The sequence below is a fragment of the Rhinoderma darwinii genome, chromosome 2, assembly GCF_050947455.1.
Source record: "Rhinoderma darwinii isolate aRhiDar2 chromosome 2, aRhiDar2.hap1, whole genome shotgun sequence".
Classification (NCBI taxonomy): domain Eukaryota; kingdom Metazoa; phylum Chordata; class Amphibia; order Anura; family Rhinodermatidae; genus Rhinoderma; species Rhinoderma darwinii.
Window position 1 is genome coordinate 434,663,178 of NC_134688.1, and position 21,384 is coordinate 434,684,561.

At 40.6% G+C, this 21,384-nt stretch overlaps 1 protein-coding gene across 6 annotated transcripts in view; it reads right to left on the bottom strand.

Moving 5' to 3' along the window:
* Positions 1-7,340: 7,340 nt before the first annotated feature.
* The window catches only part of ST3GAL6 (ST3 beta-galactoside alpha-2,3-sialyltransferase 6), a 141,376-nt gene continuing 127,332 nt past the window's right edge, over positions 7,341-21,384 (bottom strand). For 3 of the 6 annotated variants that reach the window (XM_075850903.1, XM_075850901.1, XM_075850902.1), the window contains 6 exons: positions 20,592-20,655; positions 18,483-18,578; positions 16,511-16,697; positions 14,270-14,407; positions 9,369-9,521; positions 7,341-8,154 (listed from right to left, as the gene is read on the bottom strand). In XM_075850903.1, coding sequence (XP_075707018.1) covers positions 8,074-8,154; positions 9,369-9,521; positions 14,270-14,407; positions 16,511-16,697; positions 18,483-18,578; positions 20,592-20,655 — 719 coding nt within the window. In that variant the 3' untranslated portion in view covers positions 7,341-8,073. The remainder of the gene's footprint in view (positions 8,155-9,368; positions 9,522-14,269; positions 14,408-16,510; positions 16,698-18,482; positions 18,579-20,591; positions 20,656-21,384) is intronic. The other 3 variants (XM_075850904.1, XM_075850905.1, XM_075850906.1) reach the window with 1 other exon arrangement.

Below are 21,384 nucleotides of genomic sequence, written 5' to 3' on the forward strand. Positions count from 1 at the left end.
TTTATTTTCAAAATATTTTTTTTTTGCAAAAAGAAGGCTATTTCCTTTAACCCCTTAATGACCAGTCCTGAAAAGGCCTTAGGCCCCATGCACACGGCCGTGCCGGCAATCTCGACCCTCCAGCATTTTTCGGGCCGAGCTCCCATACAAAGCATGGAAGCACCTCCTGCAAAACACGATAAAACGGACATGTTCCATAATTCCCAGCACAGTTCTACGGTCCGGACCCCCTTACATAGCGATACGGAAAGGTGTCCGCGGCCATTAGAACTGAATGGGCGCGTAATTACAGACCGTAATTGTGGGCACTTTTACGGTTGCGTGCATGGGGCCTTAATGATCAGCTAAATTTTTCTGGTTTTGCCTCTATGCGTTTCAGCAGCCATAACATTTTAATATTTTTATTGACGTGACTGTATGATGCCTTGTTTTATACGGGAGAAATAGTATTTTTTTTTTCTCGCATATATTTGTACGGTGTGAATGTAGGAAAAACCTATTCTCTGCATAGTTTTTCTTGTTTCTTTTTTTATCCCGTTCACGTTTCACACTAAATAACCTGTTAAATTAATTCTTCAGGTTATTACGGTCGGGTACATACCTTATATGTGTAGGGTTTTTGTTTTTATGTAACGTAGGGGCAATAAAATATATTTTATGCAAAATAATTACTTTTTTATGGGGACTTTTTTTCATGTATTTATTTTGTTACTTTGTAATGCCATTAAGGGAGAACTTTACTTACAACTTTATCTTTTTACTTTAATGTATTAACATGCTTTTGTATTCTAATACATTATACTGTGTCACTATAACACAGGCTGCTGTTAGGGTATCACATAGTGTGCCCTAACAGCAGGCAAACTGAACAGACAGCCCTGGGGTCCTTTCTAGGTCCCCAGGTCTTACTGCAGAGGGATTCCCCAGTCTTTAATGACATCACCGGGTTTTCGATGATGCGATCAAAGAGGGGAGTTTCCTTTGATCATACCGCGGTAATGGACGGTGATGTTTTCCAATCCCAGCTGTATTTAGCAGGCTGCTCTAAGATCAGGAGCTGTAAGTTACTGCTTAGAGGATGAGCGCTCACAGGAGTGCTCATCAGCACCTGCAGACGAAGCACCTGCACCGCCTGCCGTCAAAAGACGGTGGGCGGTTGTTAAGGAATAGTAATCGAAACAGTCATCAATGAGCTCATAATAGTTGGTAGGCTACATTTCCATGTGACCGCTTCTACTATGTGCACTTTATAATAGGAGAGTCATTGTACCCGGTTTAATAATAAGTGAAGTTATACTTTATTAAGTACTTTATTGGTGATTCATACATTCATTATGTACAAAATGTCATGTTCTTTCATCTATTTTACAAAATTATCAAGAATTTAAATGAAACATTCTCTTGCAACAAAAAAGCATTCAACCTAAAAATAAAAAAAAAAGTAAAAATAATTATATATATATTAGTCATGTAAGTCACAGTCAGACGCACAGAGGCTGGTTCATTTTCTTTAGCTGCTGGTTCACTGCGGCTAAAAAGACAAAAAGAGACTTGTACACAGAGAACGAATACATTTCGCTGTTGATGTTGTTTTCAGACTTGCTATTCTACAATTCTAGTGAACATAAGTTGTGCTTTAAGGCCTCATGCACACGACCGTGTTCGGTCCAAGATATAAGGTCCGCATGTTATCCGGATTTCCCGGACCGAACACAGTGCAGGGAGCCGGGCTCCTAGCATAAAAGTTATGTATGGCGCTAGGTGTCCCTGCCTCCCCGCCGAACTACTGTCCCGTGCTCAAAACAGGATTACAGTATGGGACAGTTTTCCCGCAGCGAGGCACTGACACGTGGCATTGTACATAACTATGATGCTAGTAGCGTTCCTCCCTGTACGGTGTTAGGTCCGGGAAACGCGGGCCGACAGGCGGACCGTATATCACGGACCAAACATGGTCATGTGCATGAGGCCCAAGAATCACTTTATCATAATATAAAACTTGCTGAACATAGTTGATACCATGAATTCCTTGTTTAGAAAGAATATAGATGCCATAATACTGAACAAGACGACAATCAGGGATTAAGGTATAGCTCTCCAGTTCCCAACCAGTCACTAGTTTAGAAACAGAAGGCGGCAACTATGAAGAGTGCTAGCAGCTATCCTAAAGGGGTTTTCCCAACAGGGACATTTATGGCATATCCACAGTTATGCTTCCGTAAGTGCCATTCGCTTCTATGGGAGTTACGTAAACAGCGTAGCTCAGCAAGCTACGCTGTTATCTGCTTACATGGTCAGAAATTACAAGTCGCAGCAGGAAGAGAGAAATATAGAACGGGGTTTAGGGTGCCCTTTTCTAGAGATCGGTGCAGGTCCCAGAGGTGGGACCCGCATCTCTCTGACATTTATGACATATCCTGTGGATATGTCATAAATGTCCCTCATGGGAAAACCCCTTTAAAGGCACAACCCAGTCATGCGATTGCAGCCGATGAATTGATAAGGAACCAGTGACCTCATTAATGTAACAAGGAAAACATTTGAAAATCTCATTGGAGACTAATGCCTTGATGTGTGTAGGACTCAAGAGCTTATTATAGTTCAGCTGTATAATACTTTATTCTTCACGTTCCTTAGCCAAGTGCAAAACTCATGTCTTAATTATATAATAGTCAAATGTACACTATGAAATGTTCCCCCACCTTGTGTACGGTGTGTCCCTTGTTCCGTGTATCATCAGGAATATCGGTCTTCCCTGATGATACACAAACAGCATTACATGCCACTATACATTGACCCAAATAGCGTGGCTAGATTGTGGACCTTGGCATGCAATCTTGCAGGTGTATTCTTAACAACACTGAACCACCAAGAAAGATCAGCTCCGCCGCAACACTAGCCAAAAAGATACTCACGATATGCAGGTACTTAAGGGGTAACTAAACGTTCAACAAACTTCTCACATGTTATAGTGACATGTCGGAAGTTTTGATTGGTTGGGGTCCGAGCACTGAGACCCCAGCGATCGCTAAAACGAAGCGGCAAAAGCGATCGTGTGAGCCGCTTCGTTTCGGTTTGGCTTTTTCCGGAAATCAATGTAGCGGTGTAGGGACTCAATAGAAAGTCTATAGGCCTGTACACCGATACATCAGCTTTCTGGAAAAAGCCGAACAGAAACGAAGCGGCTGAACAGTCACACGAGCACTTCTGCCGCTTCGTTTTAGTGATTGGTGGGGTCTCCGTGCTCGGAACCCCACCGAACAAAACTTCTGATAGGTCACTATGACGTCAGAAGTCTGTTGAACGTTTAGTTACCCTTTAAAAGGTTGTAGGAGAATAGAAAACATGGCTGCTTTCTTTCAGATACTCTGCCATTCTTATCCATGGGATGTGTCTGGTATTGCAGCTCAGCTCCTATTAAGTGGTTTTTAAGCTGCAACACCAGACACATCCCATGGACAAAAATGGTGCTGTATCCGGAAGAAGCCATGTTTTTCTAAACTCATACAACCCCCTTTAATCAATTACCCTTGTCAAATATAATATAGAAGGAGGCCGACCTTGCTTACAGCAGTAAATTTGATATAAACATCATCACAAAGTATCTGCTCTCTTCCCCTGGAATTCATATTCACTGTGAGTTCCTAATGACAGGTAACCAATAAGTGGCATCCATTAAGGAGCGAGTATGGAGATCAAGGAGTCATATCTGAAATAAAAGTTCATGAAAACTCAGTTACCCCGAGCCAGCAGATCCTGTATTCAGAGCATCCTCTCTCCCTCCATTCATTCAATATATATTCATTATGACGACTTCTTACAACAGGCAACCTATATGTGCCGTTAAATTGAAGAGCCCTCACAGGGTGCATGAAGACCCAAAGAGCCGGAGCAGGAGCTTAGTGAATACTTCTAAAGACTGCTGCCATGAAGATGGGGGATCTGTTACCCCTTGGCTCTACTGGACCGAACGTAAATCATCATAGGGTTCTATAGTATAGCTGCGGGGGAAGGGGGGGGGGGTCTTGTGTTGCAACAATAATACAGACACTAAAACACAGCAAGTCTTAGAGAGGTCATCTTTAAAGAGGCTCTGTCACCAGATTTTGCAGCAGATCGGCGCTGCAATGTAGATTACAGTAACGTTTTTATTTTTAAAAAACAAGCATTTTTGGCCAAGTTATGACCATTTTTGTATTTATGCAAATGAGGCTCGCAAAAGTCCAAGTGGGTGTGTTTAAAGTAAAAGTCCAACTGGGCGTGTTTAAAGTAAAAGTACAACTGGGCGTGTATTATGTGCGTACAACTGGGCGTGTATTATGTGTGTTACATCGGGGCGTTTTTACTTCTTTTACTAGCGGGGCGTTGTGTATAGAAGTATCATCCACTTCTCTTCAGAACGCCCAGCTTCTGGCAGTGCACAGACACAGCGTGTTCTCGAGAGATCACGCTGTGACGTCACTCACTTCCTACCCCAGGTCCTGCATCGTGTCGGACGAGCGAGGACACATTGGCACCAGAGGCTACAGATGATTCTGCAGCAGCATCGGCGTTTGCAGGTAAGTCGATGTAGCTACTTACCTGCAAACGCTGATGCTGCTGCAGAATCAGCTGTAGCCTCTGGTGCCGATGTGTCCTCGCTCGTCCGACACGATGCAGGACCTGTGGCAGGAAGTGAGTGACGTCACAACGTGATCTCTCGAGAACACGCTGTGTGTCTGCACTGCCAGAAGCTGGGTGTTAACGAACAGAAGTGGATGATGCTGATTCGTCAGCATCATACACTCCCATTCCTAACGCCCAGCTAGTAAAAGAAGTAAAAACGCCCCGATGTACGCACATAATACACGCCCAGTTGTACTTTTACTTTTAAACACGCCCAGTTGTACTTTTGCAAGCCTAATTTACATAAATACAAAAATGGTCAAAACTTGGCCAAAAATGCTCGTTTTTTAAAAATAAAAACGTTACTGTAATCTACATTGCAGCGCCGATCTGCTGCAATAGCAGATAGGGGTTGCAAAATCTGGTGACAGAGCCCTTAAGCTTTGCAATGATTGGATGGCCATTTCTTGCCCCTGGGAATTGCACAAATAACGTAAAGCGTAGTCGACGAGCCAACCCAAACGATCAAGCCATTTATTCCCGCCACAGGGCAGAATACAAGCTGTATGTATGGTCTCCGGCTGCATCCAAAAAGAGTACAAAGTCATCACATACAGATACAGGGTCAGTGACAATCCTATAAACTCACACTGCGATTGAATATTAGCCCAGCTCATGTGCATGTATTTTTAATAACTGAAAACAATAGGATGGTCATACATTTACAATGCAATGTGGTTTTATCTACAAGATAAATTGCCCGTTACAACTTAAATTACGTACACAAAAACAAAATGAACAGTCAGAAGTAAGGCTTAAATTCCGTTTTTAGGCAAAGCGTTCTACCTCCAACATGAAGCAAACACTGTAGATGCAGCCATTTTGCTGGCTACAGAAATATTGACCTGGTAGCTTAGTAAGAACAGGTGACATCACTGTGACCACTCCCCTTGGTGATGTCAGCGAGGCACGTTGATTCTAGGAACATTCAGTGTAGACAGGGAAGCAGGATATGTGCGGATATCCAGAGTGCCACGTATCACCAGGGATGCCCACATTGTTCATGTTAATACTGCTTTCTGATCTGAACTGCTCTTTCTGGTGGCACTAATAAATATTCTTCTATTCTTCTTTTTTTTTTTTTTTCAAAGAGCCACCAGTTTTAGGCAGGCAGAGTTGAATGAAGATCTATAAATGGTGATCAGGAGGGAACATGGGCACCTATTAAATGGTGTCAAACTGGGCAGCTGAAATCGAGTGCATACTATGTTAATAACGTGCTCCACCTGTTATCAAGACCAAGTGGTACGTACTGTATTTGTGAGTGTGGAGGAAGGGCTAACATCTATTGTTGATGTCCTCCTTTAAAAGAGATAAATCCTTTGACAGATGCCCTTTAAATAGACTGCCAGTAAACTGGTTAGTAGATGTCTGTGCCTGTCATGATGAGTGACCCTGTGCTATTAAAGGGGTTTTCCAGTTTAATTTAAAGGGGTTTTCCCATCAGAGAGATTTATGACATATCCACAGGATATGTCAAATGTCAGATAGATGCGGGTCCCACCTCTTTTTCTCATAACTCCCATAGAGCGGAATGGCAGTTGAAGAAACAGCGTAGCTCGCATGCTACGCTGCTTCCGTAACTGGAATGCACTACTATGGGGGTTACAGAAACAGCGGATCTTAGCGAGCTATGCTGTTTCTTGTAATTCATGGTCGGAAATCACACGCTTCAGCCACAACACAGAGCCATAGTACGGGGTTTAGGGTCCCCGTTCTAGAGATAGGTGCGGGTCCCACATCTGACATTTATGTCATATCCTGTGAATATGTCATAAATGTCTATGATGGGAAAACCCCTTCAAGTACATCCTAATCATAGTGTACTGAAAAGTCGTACCACTTTCAAAATCTACTTTGTGTTTCAATTCAACAGCATTTACAAAATTGTTGTTTGCTGTCAGTGAACAAAAACATTATTGTCTACATCCACAGGCTGAAAACCAATACAGATCTAGTTCTGCTCACAGATGGATGGCATATAGGACTGCATGCGCTCTAGACCATCCGCTGTCAGCTAAATAGTCTGGACTACAGACACATTTTATTTACACTGATACATTGTAGCAATTCTCAGGACAGAAGAGATTTGCACGTATGACATATTTAGATCACAGAGGATTGCCTAGGCTGGATACAATTAGATTCAGCTTTCAGCAGTGAGCACGACTAGTTTTGGCAACTTTTCAGCATCTGAACAAGAATGTTTCCATTTAATGAAAGTGGCAAAGAACTGAGACATAAATGCATAACTTTGCATTATTTAATGCTTAAGCTTTCTAAAAAAAAACAAAAAAAAATGGAAAACCCCTTTAAGAGTGCAATGAGTGATGTGGCTTCTACATCCAGAAGTAATGAATGGCTTGCACATAAGAACTCTGCATCTACTGTATGAGCTGTTGCAGCCGTAGCCGGAGGCCTCATGACCTGGTTTCCCCATACACTGCAGGGGGTTGACCGAAGTTATGTTAACTTTTATAACGTAAAAATGAAGACTATTCAATAAACTTCATCCAAACAGAGAAATAATTACAGGGGTTGTCCAGTTTTAGAAAATGAATGTTATTCTTTTTGTATAATTAAAAGTTATAAAACTTTCCAATATACTTTCTGTATTAATATCTTACAGTTTTCAAGATCTCTGCTTGTTGTTATTTAGTAAGAACATTCATTGTTTACTTTCAGTGGATACATTTCTGTCCATGGTCATGTGATACACACACAGGTGCTGGGATCGTTACAAGACAGCTCCGATACACATACTGTAACTGTAACGATCCCAGCACCTGTGTGTCCAGCACATGACCATGGACAGAATTTTATCCACTGGAAGTAAACAATGAATGTTCCTAATGAAAAACAACAAGCAGAGATCTTGAAAACGGTGAGAGATTAATACAAAAAGTACATTGGAAAATTGTATAACTTTATACAAAAAAATGACATTTATTTGCTGAAACCGGACAAAGCCCTTTAATAACATGTAATTGAAGGGAACAAAAAGCTATAATACATATTTGTTTTACAAAGTATTTTCCTTACATACATATACAAAATGAAAGACATTGCATCTCCTTGTGCTTCATAATCTAGTCCGCAGAAATAGTGATTCAATGGTTCAGGAATCAACGCTGTGGTTGTTATTTTATACAATGGCTCGTCCAGTTAAAGGCCGCAGCGTTGCCGGTTTGCGCTGCATATAATAAAGGTAGGATACGTTTAGTCTCTGTTAATTCCAGATGAGATCCGACAGTCAACAGGTAACAAGAAATCCTGGCTCATTATCTTGAGTTTTTCAGGAAAACAAAAACCTCCTTGGTTTAAAAAAATCCAAAATATATAAAAATATGAATACTGTACAGTAAGGATTTGTTTCTGTCGGATGATGTTCCTGGTCTAGTCTTTTCTTTACGTCAAATTTGTTACTGTTTTGTGTTCAATAAGGTCCCTAAGAAACATCTGCTCCGCTGATATATTGTGGTATTCATTCTGCCAAAGGGAAAGAAAAGACAATAGATGTAAGAAATGTATATATCCCCACAAGCGAGCAAAGCTTGGACGCATTAAGAGAGCAGGGCTTGTCAAACTACAGTCAATATGATGAGCAGGAAATTCGGCCATGGTGACCCGGCTTTGCTCCCTGCACTTTAAATATTCAGCAGGTAGGTGATTCCACATGGAGCTGAAAACATGGTACTAGATCACGGACCACATAAAGCTCCATCTCGCTTACCAGGCGGACGAAGAACACAGCACTGCCCGCCACCGCAGCAGAGACCGCGATGCAGGGGGCTGCCAATATTATGCTGCTCGTACATACGGATTCCCACCAGCAGAGGGCGCATCAACAAGGGCTATTACTATCTCCCAGGGAACCCGTACAATTCTTCTGTTGTACTTATTTACATTTTGCATCTAATTTTCTCACTTGATTTCGAAACCACTGACCCTTCATTTGCTTGACATCATAATAAGGCCCTCCTGTTCCCTTTTATCCTCTGAAGAAATATCTGATAAGAAAGTAAAGATCTTGGAGGAAGAATAAGCGGCAATTTTGAATTGTCCTAGATTTCCTTTACTCAAGGACTAAATAAAAAATATATAGTACCTGATGTACAAAAACTGGTGCAGACAGAATAGCTTCCCATAGCAACCAATCAGGAAGCTGAATACTGTGGCTAAGCACTACATTTTCAAAAGTTTGTTTGTTTGAAGCCCGATTTTTCATTGGTTTAAAATCAGGGAATTGCTATTTTTGATTGGACATTGAACAAAGTTTGCCAGTCCTAAATCAACACTATATAAATCTGTAATGAATATATTGCTTCATTTCATTTCTTTTATGCTTCCAATAACATTATTTACATTCTCTAGCAATTAAATTCATACTGAGAGGTATTTATTTAAATAGTGACTTTTACTCTATCTATACCGTAAGTCAACCCCCCGAGCAACGCCGGGTATAACAGCTAGTTTTATAGATAAGACACAAAGACTGTTCTAATTGACCAGGGCAGCCAATCAGATCACTCATTTTTATTTTTAGTCCACTATGAAAAAAATTAAAGCTGGAATCTGGTTGGTTGCCATGAACATTTTCGCTTTTTCTTGAGAACCAGTCTGGATGGCATTAAAAGAAGACAATACAGAACGCAGGTTTGCCATAGGACATAAAGATAAATAGGGAGCTGTCAATTCTTTACCTGAGCCATTACAGACATGGTGTCATTTCCATAATAATGAAGAGAACTATTTAAAGAAGTCAGGTTGTATTTAAATCCAGCAATATGGACTTCATTGCATATGTGCAGCGCCAGCGTGATCGCAATGATACCAGTTGTTGGGTGCTTTGGCTTCTGGAAAACAAAAGAGCAACAAGCAGACTTGAATATTAATCCACAATTTACTGATATCCACGTACAACCAGTAGATGGCAGCATCAGCAAACTTCTATTGTTCAGATTTGTGTAAATCCCTTTTGTAAGAAATGACTAAAAATCAGCTTAAATATGACCTGACAGCTTCCCTGACATATCTGTATTAGTAAATACTTGTATTCTCCATGAAATAACAATGTTGAAGCGTCTTTTCTCAGATCTCTGCATGGTTTTGTTCCTCTGTTATTCCTCCTGTAAACGTATGAATAAAGTGACAACTTCGTGTTACCATTACCCTTGACAATAAGTTGATTGAACTGTGTCCAAGTGTGTAGGTGTGCGTTCCCTACTGACAAGGGGAATGGTAACAGCTAGTTGTCAATGGCTTTATACATTTCCAGGAGAAATAACGGCAGAACACAGAGATCAAAGACAAAGTACTCGAGTATTGCCATGTCAGAAAACCTGATCGGTCCTCTTCAACCATACCGACATCTGCTCCACTAGACAAAAACCTACATCTTGCAAAATATAATTATAATTAATTTGCATGATAGAAACATTTATGTATGGAGATAATACCACAACTAGAATGAACATTTCATCCCCCCATATTTCTCTCCCAAACCTTAGGCAGGTCCTGTCCAGCTTTGGTTCAATCTCCGGTTTGATATTGAGAGCCCTTATTATTACTCCTTCAGATGCTCATGTCTCTTTACTTAGGGCCAACTTTACGTCTACCTGATCGCCCTCCTGGAGTCCCTGGGTATCCGCCTTTCAGCATCATATGACACCCTTTTTTCTACTATTTGTCCTCCTCTACACAGTAATTTGCGGAGTCTTTTAGAAGCCTGGGAGAAATATCTTAATGCCATAGATTCTCCCCAGCCGGGACATATGATGTCATTTTTACCTCAGCTTCTTATTCTCATCAGTACATGTGGCAGGAAAGTCTCCTGTGTCTGGAAGCACACACTCCCTCACATAAGGAAGACTACATTGTTTTACCTTAAAGTCTAGGTGTCCCTAATATTACAAAATATTAACTATCAAGCCTCCAACATTGCCCTCCTAGCCCTATACCATTCTAGCACTGACCTCCGCTTCTCGCCCGAACTTCGTGTTTGGGACATTTCCCCTAATTTCCCCTCACTAGCCTCTTGCTTCTGACTGCAGGAATCCCATGTATTACCCAGGACAGGTGTCCCCTTTTTACAGGTGGACCACCTCGGTATAACTAGGATTTACCACTTATTAATAACATATAGAGTCCGATCCTTCTCCTCCTTACGAGCCAACTATGGCCTATCTGCAGAGCAGCAAGTCCGTTATCTACAATTAAAACAATAGATTGTTTTCTCTTTTACAGAACACAATGTGCCCCTGTTGCTCTCCGTCCTTCGAGATTTGTCGCCTGTCTCATCTGCACGCCTCAGACACAATTTCTGAAATGTATTCTTGCTTTCTCTCACAACCACGCCGCTCTCAACTCACATATTGTCCATAAATAGGTGTCAGTTAATTGGGAACCTAATTCAGATTATGATTGGCAGAATATTTGAGATATCACTTCCAGAAGCTCCTATAGAAAGGAAATTTGCATATTATTGTTGACCAGTAATTTTCTCTAAATAGAACTTACGTTATTAGCCAATTTGTTAACCCATTCAGGACACAGCCTGTTTTGGCCTTGTGGACACAGATGATTTTTTCAAATCTGACATGTGTCACTTTATGTGGTAATAACTCCGGAATGCTTGTACCTATCCAAGCGATTCTGAGATTATTTTCTCGTGACACATTGTACTTTATGTTAGTGAAAAAATTTGGTCGATAAATTCAATATTTATTTGTGAAAAACTTAAAATTGCAGCAAAAATGTGCAAAAATTAGAATTTTTCTAAATTTTAATGTATTTGCTTGTAAAACAGATAGTAATACCACACAAAATAGTTACTAGTTAACATCCCCCATATGTCTACTTTATGTTTGCATAGTTTTTTTTCACGTCCTTTTATTTTTCTAGGACGCTACAAGGCTTAGAACTTTAGCAGCAATTTCTCATATTTTCAAGAAAATTTCAATAGGCCATTTTTTCAGGGACCAGTTCAGTTCTGAAGTGGCTTTGAGGGCCTTATATATTAGAAAGTCCCCATAAATCACCCCATTTTGAAAACTGCACCCCTCAAGGTATTCAAAACCACATTCAGAAAGTATTTTAACCCTTTAGGCGTTTCACAGGAATTAAGGCAAAGTAGAGGTGAAATGTACAAATTTTAGTTTTTTTGCCGAAATTCATTTGTAATAAAAAAAAAATCTGTAACACAGAAGGTTTTACCAGAGAAACGCAACTCAATATTTTTTGCCCAGATTCTGCAGATTTTAGAAATATCCAACATGTGGTCCTAGTGTCCTAATGGACTGAAACACAGGCCGCAGAAGCAAAGGAGCACCTAGAGGATTTTGAGGCCTCCTTTTTTTAGGAATATATTTTAGGCACCATATCAGGTTTGAAGAGGTCTTGTGGTACCTAAACAGTCGAAACCCCGAAAAAGTGACCCCCATTTTGGAAACTACACCCCTCAAGGCATTTTTCTAGGGGTACAGTTTTTTAGCAGAATTTAGTGGAATTAGTCTGTGAAGATGAAAATCACCTTTTTTTTCTGTGGAAACATAGAATTTTTTTTCATTTTTACAAGGAATAAAGGAGAAAAAGCACCCCAACATTTGTAAAGCAATTTTTCCCGATTACGGCAATACCCCATATGTGGTCGTAAACTGCTGTTTGGTCCCACTGCAGGGCTCAGGAGGGAAGGAGCGCCTTTTGGATTTTGGAGAGCGGATTTTGCTGGATTGGTTTTCAGTGCCATGTCGGGTTTGCAACGCTCCGGAGGGACCAAAACAGTGGAAACCCCCCAAAAGTGACCCTATTTTGGAATCTACACCCCTCAAGGAATTTTTCTAGGGGTATAGTGAGCATTTTGACCCCACAGGATCTTTTTTAGAGCTAAGGTGACCAAAAAACAGCGATTTTGGCGCTTTAAATTCTTTATTTCTTACAGCGTTCACCATGTGTAATAAATTACGTTTTAATTTATTCTGCCGGTCGGTACGATTACGCCGATACCATATGTGTATAGTTTTTTATAAGTTTTGCAGCGTTTGCACAATAAAATTACATTTCTATAAAATAATGTATTTTCTGAGACACACTATTCTGAGCCGTACCTTTTTTATTTTTTCGTCAAAAAAGCTGTTTGGGAGGTCTTGTTTTTTGCGGGACGGGTTGTAGTTTTTATTGGTACCATTTTGGGGTAAATGCGACTTCTTGATCACTTTTTATTTTAGATCTTGGGAGGGGTGGTGACCAAAAAATAGCGATGCTGACAGTTTTCCGTTTATTTTGCTTGCGGCGTTCACCGTGCGGAAAAATTAACATCGTAGTTTCATAGCTTGGGTCGTTACGAACGCGGCGATACCAAATATGTTTTCATTTTTTCCCTAAAATAAATGACTTATAGGAAAACAAAACCTTTTATTTTTACACTTTTATAAACATTTTTTTTTACTTTTTACACTTTATTTTTTTTACCTGCAGCTCTGATCGCTGCTAGAATACATTACACTACCTAGGTAGTGTAACGGGTTAATTGCCTAAATCAGCGGCGATGAGCCGCTGATCGGCAACACTGGAGTGTCAGCTGTCGGGGACAGCTGATCTCCAAGTTCCCGATGCACACTGTCGCCGACAGTGTGCATCGGGAACGACACAGTGACTTCCTGTCACTCTGACAGGAAGCCTATCAGGACCAGCCGAAGGTTGGTCCTGATGGGCTTCCGTCCATGGCAGACACGGAAGCCATTGTTTGGCTTCCGTTTGCCATACTAACTAACTATCAGCAAACCCCGCGATTTCGGACCGGGGTCTGCCGATATGTTAGAAACCCCCAAAATTCGGCGATTGCAACCGATCGCCGAATTTAAGGGGTTAATTCGCCGAAATCAGCGGCAAAGGACCGCTGACCAGCAAGAGTGGAGGGTCAGCTGTCGGCGACAGCTGACCTCCCAGTTCCCGGTGCACACTGTCGCCGACAGCGTGCACCGGGAAAAACTCAGTAACTGTACATCGTCGTGCGGGAAGTAACCTCCCGCAATGACGCACAGTTACTTCCTCGTGCGGGTAGGGGTTAAACGTGTTATCACTGTCTTGTAGTCCATGTTGTTCTCTTTATTCAATTTATACCTTGGTCACTTCTTTAAACCCTTACCGCTGTGGCAAGTCGACTACACTATTGATTCTGTCAAAATGACGGAACCTGACGGCGGAACCCTTGCACAGCTGAGACAAACAGAAACCATTGGCACCGGATCCGTCACGATTGAAATCAACGGTGATGGAAACAGAAACCACTGGTTTCCATTTGTGTCAGTCAGGGCTCTGTTCCGATAGAAAGCTCAGACGCAACGTCAGAACAACGCCCTGACGCAGGTGTGAACAAAGCCTTAGATAAGTGCGGTTAGCAATTTACACCTCCTGAGCTGCCCAGCCATACAGGCCAATTAATTGCTATGAAGGAAAGAGTTTCTGTTGATGCAAAAAAAACCTGAGTCTCCTTTAAAATGAAACCTGGCCAATTCATTCACCTTCTACCACCAAGGATGGACAGCTAAGAATGTCTGCCAGTACATTAAACGGAAAAAAAAAATTAGCAAGAAGATGAACCTACTTCTGTCTTGGGAAAGCTTGATGGAAAATTCAACAGATTTTGAGACACTTGTTTCAGGATGAAGGGGCTGAGGACTCTCAGCTGATGAGGTTGGTAGATTAACTTCATGGCAGGTTTTCTCCAAAAACCATAAGTGCTCTGCAATGAAATAAGCATTATCTGTAATTTGTATACAATGGAAGGAAAACAACGGATAAAGACATGCTATTGTGGGAACATATCTAGGACTTCGATTTTAGTAGGTACAAAATATATCATTTATAATAAATAATATTAGCTCTCCTGACACTTTCTGTCTGTCTGTTTTAGTAAATAATTGTATTCCACATCAAATAACAATTCAAGTTTTTTTTCTTAGAACTCTAGATTGTGCCAATCCTCTGTTACTCTGCCTGGAAATATATAAATAAGCTGACAACTGGGTGTTAGCATTCTCCTTGTCAATAGGGTGTGTCCCTACACAATTTCAAACGGTCAGCACTGATTGAACAGTGTCCGACTATGGAGGGACAAGTTCCATTGACAAGAGGAATGGTAACACCCAACTGTCAGTTTACATTTCCAGGAGGAATAATAGAGTAATGGCACAATGCGGAGGTCTAAATAAAAGATGCTTCTGAATTGTTATTTAATGGGAAATACAAGTATTTACTACCACAGATATGAAAACGGACAGGTCCTAGGAAAGTTTGTATTTACTTGTATGTGAATAATACCTATGTATTTGTCAATTAACTCTTCCATCACAATGACGATTATGAGACACTAGTGTTCATACGCTGCCGCTCCTCCCTGGCCTGGCACGACTCCTCTACTCGCCTACTCTTTGATTTTCATAAATCTTTCTTCCCACAGAAGTTCTGCAGTATCCAAAGTGCATCCCAAACGATACACTGTTCATGCTGCTGCAGAACCTCATAATGCACATTACAGCTACAGGAGAACCTCTTCTGAAGGAAAATGGGAAGCTATATGTTTGAGTCCAAGTATTTTCATTTATTTACGCTCCCTCCGCCCTCCAGTCGCTGATGGACACATTCCATAAAGAACCTGTATCATCTGAAACCTTCATTTACTTCAGGATCGGTTATAAAAAAAAACTAGTGCTTGAGGGGTCTTATTTGTTGCCACAATCCCTTCAACAAAGCGAAGAGCAGATCAAACAGGGGAGACACGTATAATCCTTTCCTTTGGGGAACGGCTCATAAATGGATTGCATTAGAAATCGTGCATTAGATAATAGATAAAACTTGAAGACCAAGAAGCCAAAACGCCACAAGTATAATGAGAAAATACAAATTTTATTGGGACATACAACACAAAATTACATATGTTAAAATTCAAGGGGATCTAAAAAAGTCAGTGTGGGTTGTTTCACAGAAAGGATCACCATTTCGGGCCGCAGCGTGGGGCCATCCATACATTCACCTTTATGGGTAAGCCTGCTACAATATTAATTTGTGCTTTCAGTAGATCCTTTTTGGATCTACATATGCTTCGGACATCTAATACTTTCCTCTTTTGGCCTGTTGGCTTGACTCTGACCGTTTTCCTTTCATCTACTCCTATCTTGGCAGTACTGGTCTTGCAATTTTTTGATTCTGGGCACTCATGAACACTTACTTATGTGATGTACCCCATGTTTCTCTTTAAATGCATCTGTAGAAATACGGATAGGCTGTATACATTTCTATAATCTACCATTTAGACATTTGACTATTTTCTGGTCATTGCTATGCACATCAGAGCTAAGGAATCCATTTGTCGCAGGACACCCTAGATCCTTTCTGTGAAACAACCCACACTGTTCTTTTTTAGATCCCCTTGAATTTTAACATATGTAATTTTGTGTTGTATGTCCCAATAAAATTTGTATTTTCTCATTATACTTGTGGCGTTTTGGCTTCTTGGTCTTCAAGTTTTTTCAGTATACATGAAGTTTGCCTTGACATAAATATATAGAGGAGGTGCTCAGACACTTGATAGTGGCACCTAACCCGTTATTTAACCTGCTGAGTCTTTATATTTAAATTAGATAATAGATATACGACGACTCGTAATGGACGTCAATGGGTAGGGTCGCCAAAGGAGAACTTTGGTATCAAGTTTTAAATAAGTTCAATTTGGTGAACGTGTTTTACCCATATTTGATTGTGTGTTCCTATGCAAAACAGTTAATAGAACAGAAATCAAATATAATCCAAGTCCCCTAAGCTTTGTGTTATGTGATGATACACTTACCACACTCCTATGTAACAGTAATTCTGACAACCATTTCACATCATGAGGCTTGAACATCATAAGCACCACTGTGGTGTTCGGATCATAGTGCAAACTGTCAGAAAAGATCGATTCTGGGTAACAAAGGCGGAAAGTAGTCTTCTGTCCCACATCATCTTCATACCCCAGGACAGGGCCATCATTCATCCTACAAGGGAAGGAAACCAGGCTTATTAGTTGTCTGTTTCACTGCAATCAGTGCTAATGGCAAGCACATTAAAGCGGTTGTCTGTTCACACGGCATGGGGTTAATTTGCTGAAACCAATGGTTTTTTTTCCCGCATTCCAAAATCCATTACTTTTTTTTATATTTCCATCGATATAGCCATGTGAGGGCTTATTTTTTGCGGAACGAGTTTTCGTTTTTTTGCGGAACCATTTATTTTACTATATATATATATATATAATGTACTGGGAAACCGGAAAAAAAATTATGTGCGGTGGAATGGAAAATAAAGCGATGCCTCCATTGTTAACTTTATTCTACGAGTTAATACATTTACAGCAGTAACAAATTGATACATTTTTTAAAGGTTTTACTACATTTACAAAGAATTAAAAAATAATTTGTTTGCGTCGCCATATTCGGAGAGCCATAACTCTTATTTTTTCATCAATTGAGTGTGGGGGCTTGTTTTTGCGGGATGAGCTGTAGTTTTTATTGGTATCATTTTGGGGTTTAGGCGACTTTTTGGTCACTTTTTATTCCAATCTTTGTGGGAGATGAGGTGACCAAAAAAACACAGCAATTCTGTCATTTTTTTGGGGGCTCACCTTTTGGCTTTAAAAATGTTAAAGTGTAATAGTCCATACTTTTACGGACATAGCGATACGAGTTATGCTTTTTTTATATGTATACATTTTTCTTTTTAATCTTCCCCTAGGGGGCAATCTCTTGAACCTCCCGTTCAAGATATTATTGGATCGCTTGCACAATATACTGCAATACTTATGTTAATTAGACAAGAAGTCTCACAGGAAAAATACGTGTCAAGGTGGGAGACAACACTCAACCACCCATAATACTTATGTATTGCAATATATTGTTTTTTTTATCGGCTCCTATTAAGCCCTGCCCGGTTTTGATTGGTGGGAGTCCAAGCACTGAGACCGCCATTGTTTGCTAAAACTTTAACGGTAGAAGCGCTCGGGTGAGCGCTGAGCTGCTTTGTTTCTTATCGGCTTTTCTCAAAAAAGCCGATGTGTCAGTGTACGAGCTCAATAGAAAGTCTATGAGCCCGTACACCGCTGCATCGGCTTTCTGAAAAAAAGACGATCAGAAACCAAGTGGCTCAGCGCTCACGCGAGCGCTTCGGTCACTTCATTTTAGCGATCGGTGGGGGTATCAGTGCTCGAACCCCCACCGATCAAAACCTATGACATGTCAGAAGTTTGTTGAAAGTTTAGTTACACTTTAATAATAGATCACAGATGGCAGACCTGGAGGCCTTCAACAGGCCTCCGGCTGTCATGACAACCCGAGATTTTGTTGCGGGGGGGATCGGGGGACAACTGCATTGAAGGGATTACACGGCCAAGATCGAAATTATGTCCTGGCCGCTGTCAGGTGAATGGAGCTCAATGGATACGTTTGGTGTATAAGCCGGGAGCTTTCCTGGTACACACGCCAAATATAGGGATCAAACAAGATGTGAGCGGAGCCTTAAGAGGAATGGGACTCCCTATGTCACATGCTAGGCTTTCAGGGTCCGGTATGCCTGGTGGATACCCGTGATTTGGTACTGTCGTGCTGCTGAGTGTACCCGCTCTTTACAATCCACCAAGCGTCCACACCTAAACCTGTGCATCAGTCAGATCAGTAGTCAAGTAGTGCAAATCACCCTGTGATTGAGCGTCACACAGACCTGATATGACCCTCCACATGAATCTTTGAATATACAAATACAAGTATAACATGGAGAAGTCGCCGTACCTTATTATTACATCATAGCTATCAATTTTCTTGCCTAGTGTGCTGTTCCGCAGTACGCCTCCATTCCCGACAACAACACATTTCTTACAAGAAATACTGGAGAGGAGAAACAGAATTGTTCAGTTGTTAATGATATCACAATAAAGGAGGTAGAGATTCATTGCTGTCTATAGTAAGTTCATTTAACTTTTTATTAATAATATCTTCTATGCTCAGGAAGAACAGCATGGCTGGAGAAAAACTAAGGCGAGATCTCCACATCAACTTTTAGTCATCTGAGATTAGAAGTAAAATCACTAAATTACTGCAACGGACGTGCCATCTCCATGATACCTTTATGAATAAAAGTCTCTTCATTTGCTACCACAAAATTGAAATACTGTATTTGGGCAAAAACTGTTTACTTTAAAGAGGTTCTGTCACCACATTATAAGTGGCCTATCTTGTACATAATATGATCGGCGCTGTAATGTAGATTACAGCAGTTTTTTATTTATTTAGGAAAACTATCATTTTTGACGGTTATGACCTATTTTAGCTTTATGCTAATGAGTTTCTTAATGGACAACTGGGCATTTTACTTTTTGACCAAGTGGGCGTTGTACAGAGAAGTGTATGATGCTGACCAATCGGCGTCATACACTTCTCTCCATTCATTTACACAGCACATAGCGATATAGCTATATCACTATGTGCAGACACATAAACACACTATAACATTACTCAAGTGTACGGATAGTGAATATACATTACCTCCAGCCAGGACGTGATGTGTATTCAGAATCCTGATACTTTTGTAGCGTCTGTGTGATATTTACAGCAAGGCAAGCATAATCTCGTTTTAAATGACAGGTTACATCGCAATCTCACGAGATTACACTTGCCTTGCTGTAAATATCACACAGACGCTACAGAAGTATCAGGATTCTGAATAGACATCCCTTCCTGGCTGGAGGTAATGTATATTCACTGTCAGGACACTTGAGGAACGTTATAGTGTGTTTATGTGGCTGCACATAGCGATATAGCTATATCGCTATGTAAATGAATGGGGAGAAGTGTATGACACCGATTGGTCAGCATTATATACTCCTCTGTACAACGCCCACTTGGTCAAAAAGTAAAACACGCTCAGTTGTCCATTAAGAAACTCATTAGCTTAAAGCTAATATAGGTCATAACTCCGTCAAAAATGTATTGTTTTTCTAAATAAAAAACACTGCTGTTATCTACATTACCGCGCCGATCATATTATGTACAAGATAGGCCACTTATAATATGGTGACAGAGTCTCTTTAAGACATACTTTAATAAAAAATAAAAAAAATACGAACCCAATTGTCAACTAATCGTCCCTAAATAAGGTTTTAATGGTTCCTAATTTGGCCCTGACCTGGCACCTTCATGCAACTTTACAAAGTGACAATGCTTTGCCCAAACAAAGCAAACTGCTTTACCCTTCACTTCTGTGTGGGGGAAGTGACAACCATGCCAATCTCTACAAACTGCCACCACCACCCCCTGAAGTGCATTTGAAAAGCACAATTCATACTACAAATTTAGTTGGGAGGAAAAAAATAAATAGATATTGTAGTCGTCAACTTGACACAACATTGGCCCCTTGATTCTATCAGAGGGACACACATCACACTCATCTAATGCCAGAATAATAGGTATGCTTAAATATATACAAATATTACACGCTTAAATTTGCAGGCTTTTTTCCCTGTTTTATTTCTTGCCAAAAATTTGAGTTAATAGGCAGAAGAGGGGGAAAAAAAAAAACGTTTTCCCGCTTCTTGCCGTCAAAATCTGTTGTTAGTTTTGGCAAGTTTTCAGATGCGACGCTGCCCCTGCTGCTTTCTAGCTGTGAGAGAGAACAGCCCCTCTGTTCTCTATGGATGGGTAGGTCACTCTGCCTGATCATTATCCTGGGAATGACAGCTGCCCTCTATGTGGATGTCTTCTCTTAGGCTCCGGGCCACACTCTATACACACACGGATCACTGTATAAGATGATTGCGTAGGGTAAACACATTTTGATCATGCATCGCAATTAGAAACGCTTTCATTAAACTAGACCTGTACCATGTGACATGTAAGACTTACTTCCTAATCTCATCCGGAAGGTCGCACTTTGGAAGCTTCCTGAGAGCCATATCGAAATATCGTTCTATTAAAACATAGAAAAAAAAAGCATGAAACCATGCAATGTCCACAGTAACCAACACAGGAACGTTATTTATTGTGCAAAACATGATTAGTTAATAGTTAAAACGTTTCCGCTTGAACCAGAAGACAAACTGCTGCGGAAAAACCGCACCATTTCCTGCTTTTTTTTTACTGCAGATAATAGTGCGGATTTTGCGGCGTTTTTTTTCCAAGTTTGTTTAATGGTAATATCTCAGCTGAAAAACGCAAGAATTCAGTCCACTTTTCGCAGCACTAGTTGACATGCTATGAAACGAAAAATACGCACCGCAGGTGAATTTCTGGACTGAAATTTTCCGCAGCATGTGGATGAGATATGTTCATTCACACCCACGGTGCTGCTACTGTATTCTGCTGCGTAATTTCTGTCTGGACGGAAAATACGCAGCAATTACGTTACGTGTGGACAAGCCCTAAATGTGTGAAAAGTTCTCCGTACTACAGAAATAGAGCAGCTAAACCTTAAGTATATTAGGAAAACGTCCAAATACTTTATGCTGCAAGTTCCTTAGAACAAAAGTATTAATGGTAGATCTCAGCAACGCCAGATATCAGTCCCAGAACTGAAATGATTAACCACGAAAATCAATATGACTCTTTTGAACACTGTAGACAATGTTCTGATCAGACATTTGACCTGTGACCCTTCTCCTGACAATGGGACCTTGTTATTGCCTTGCACAGTTCACAG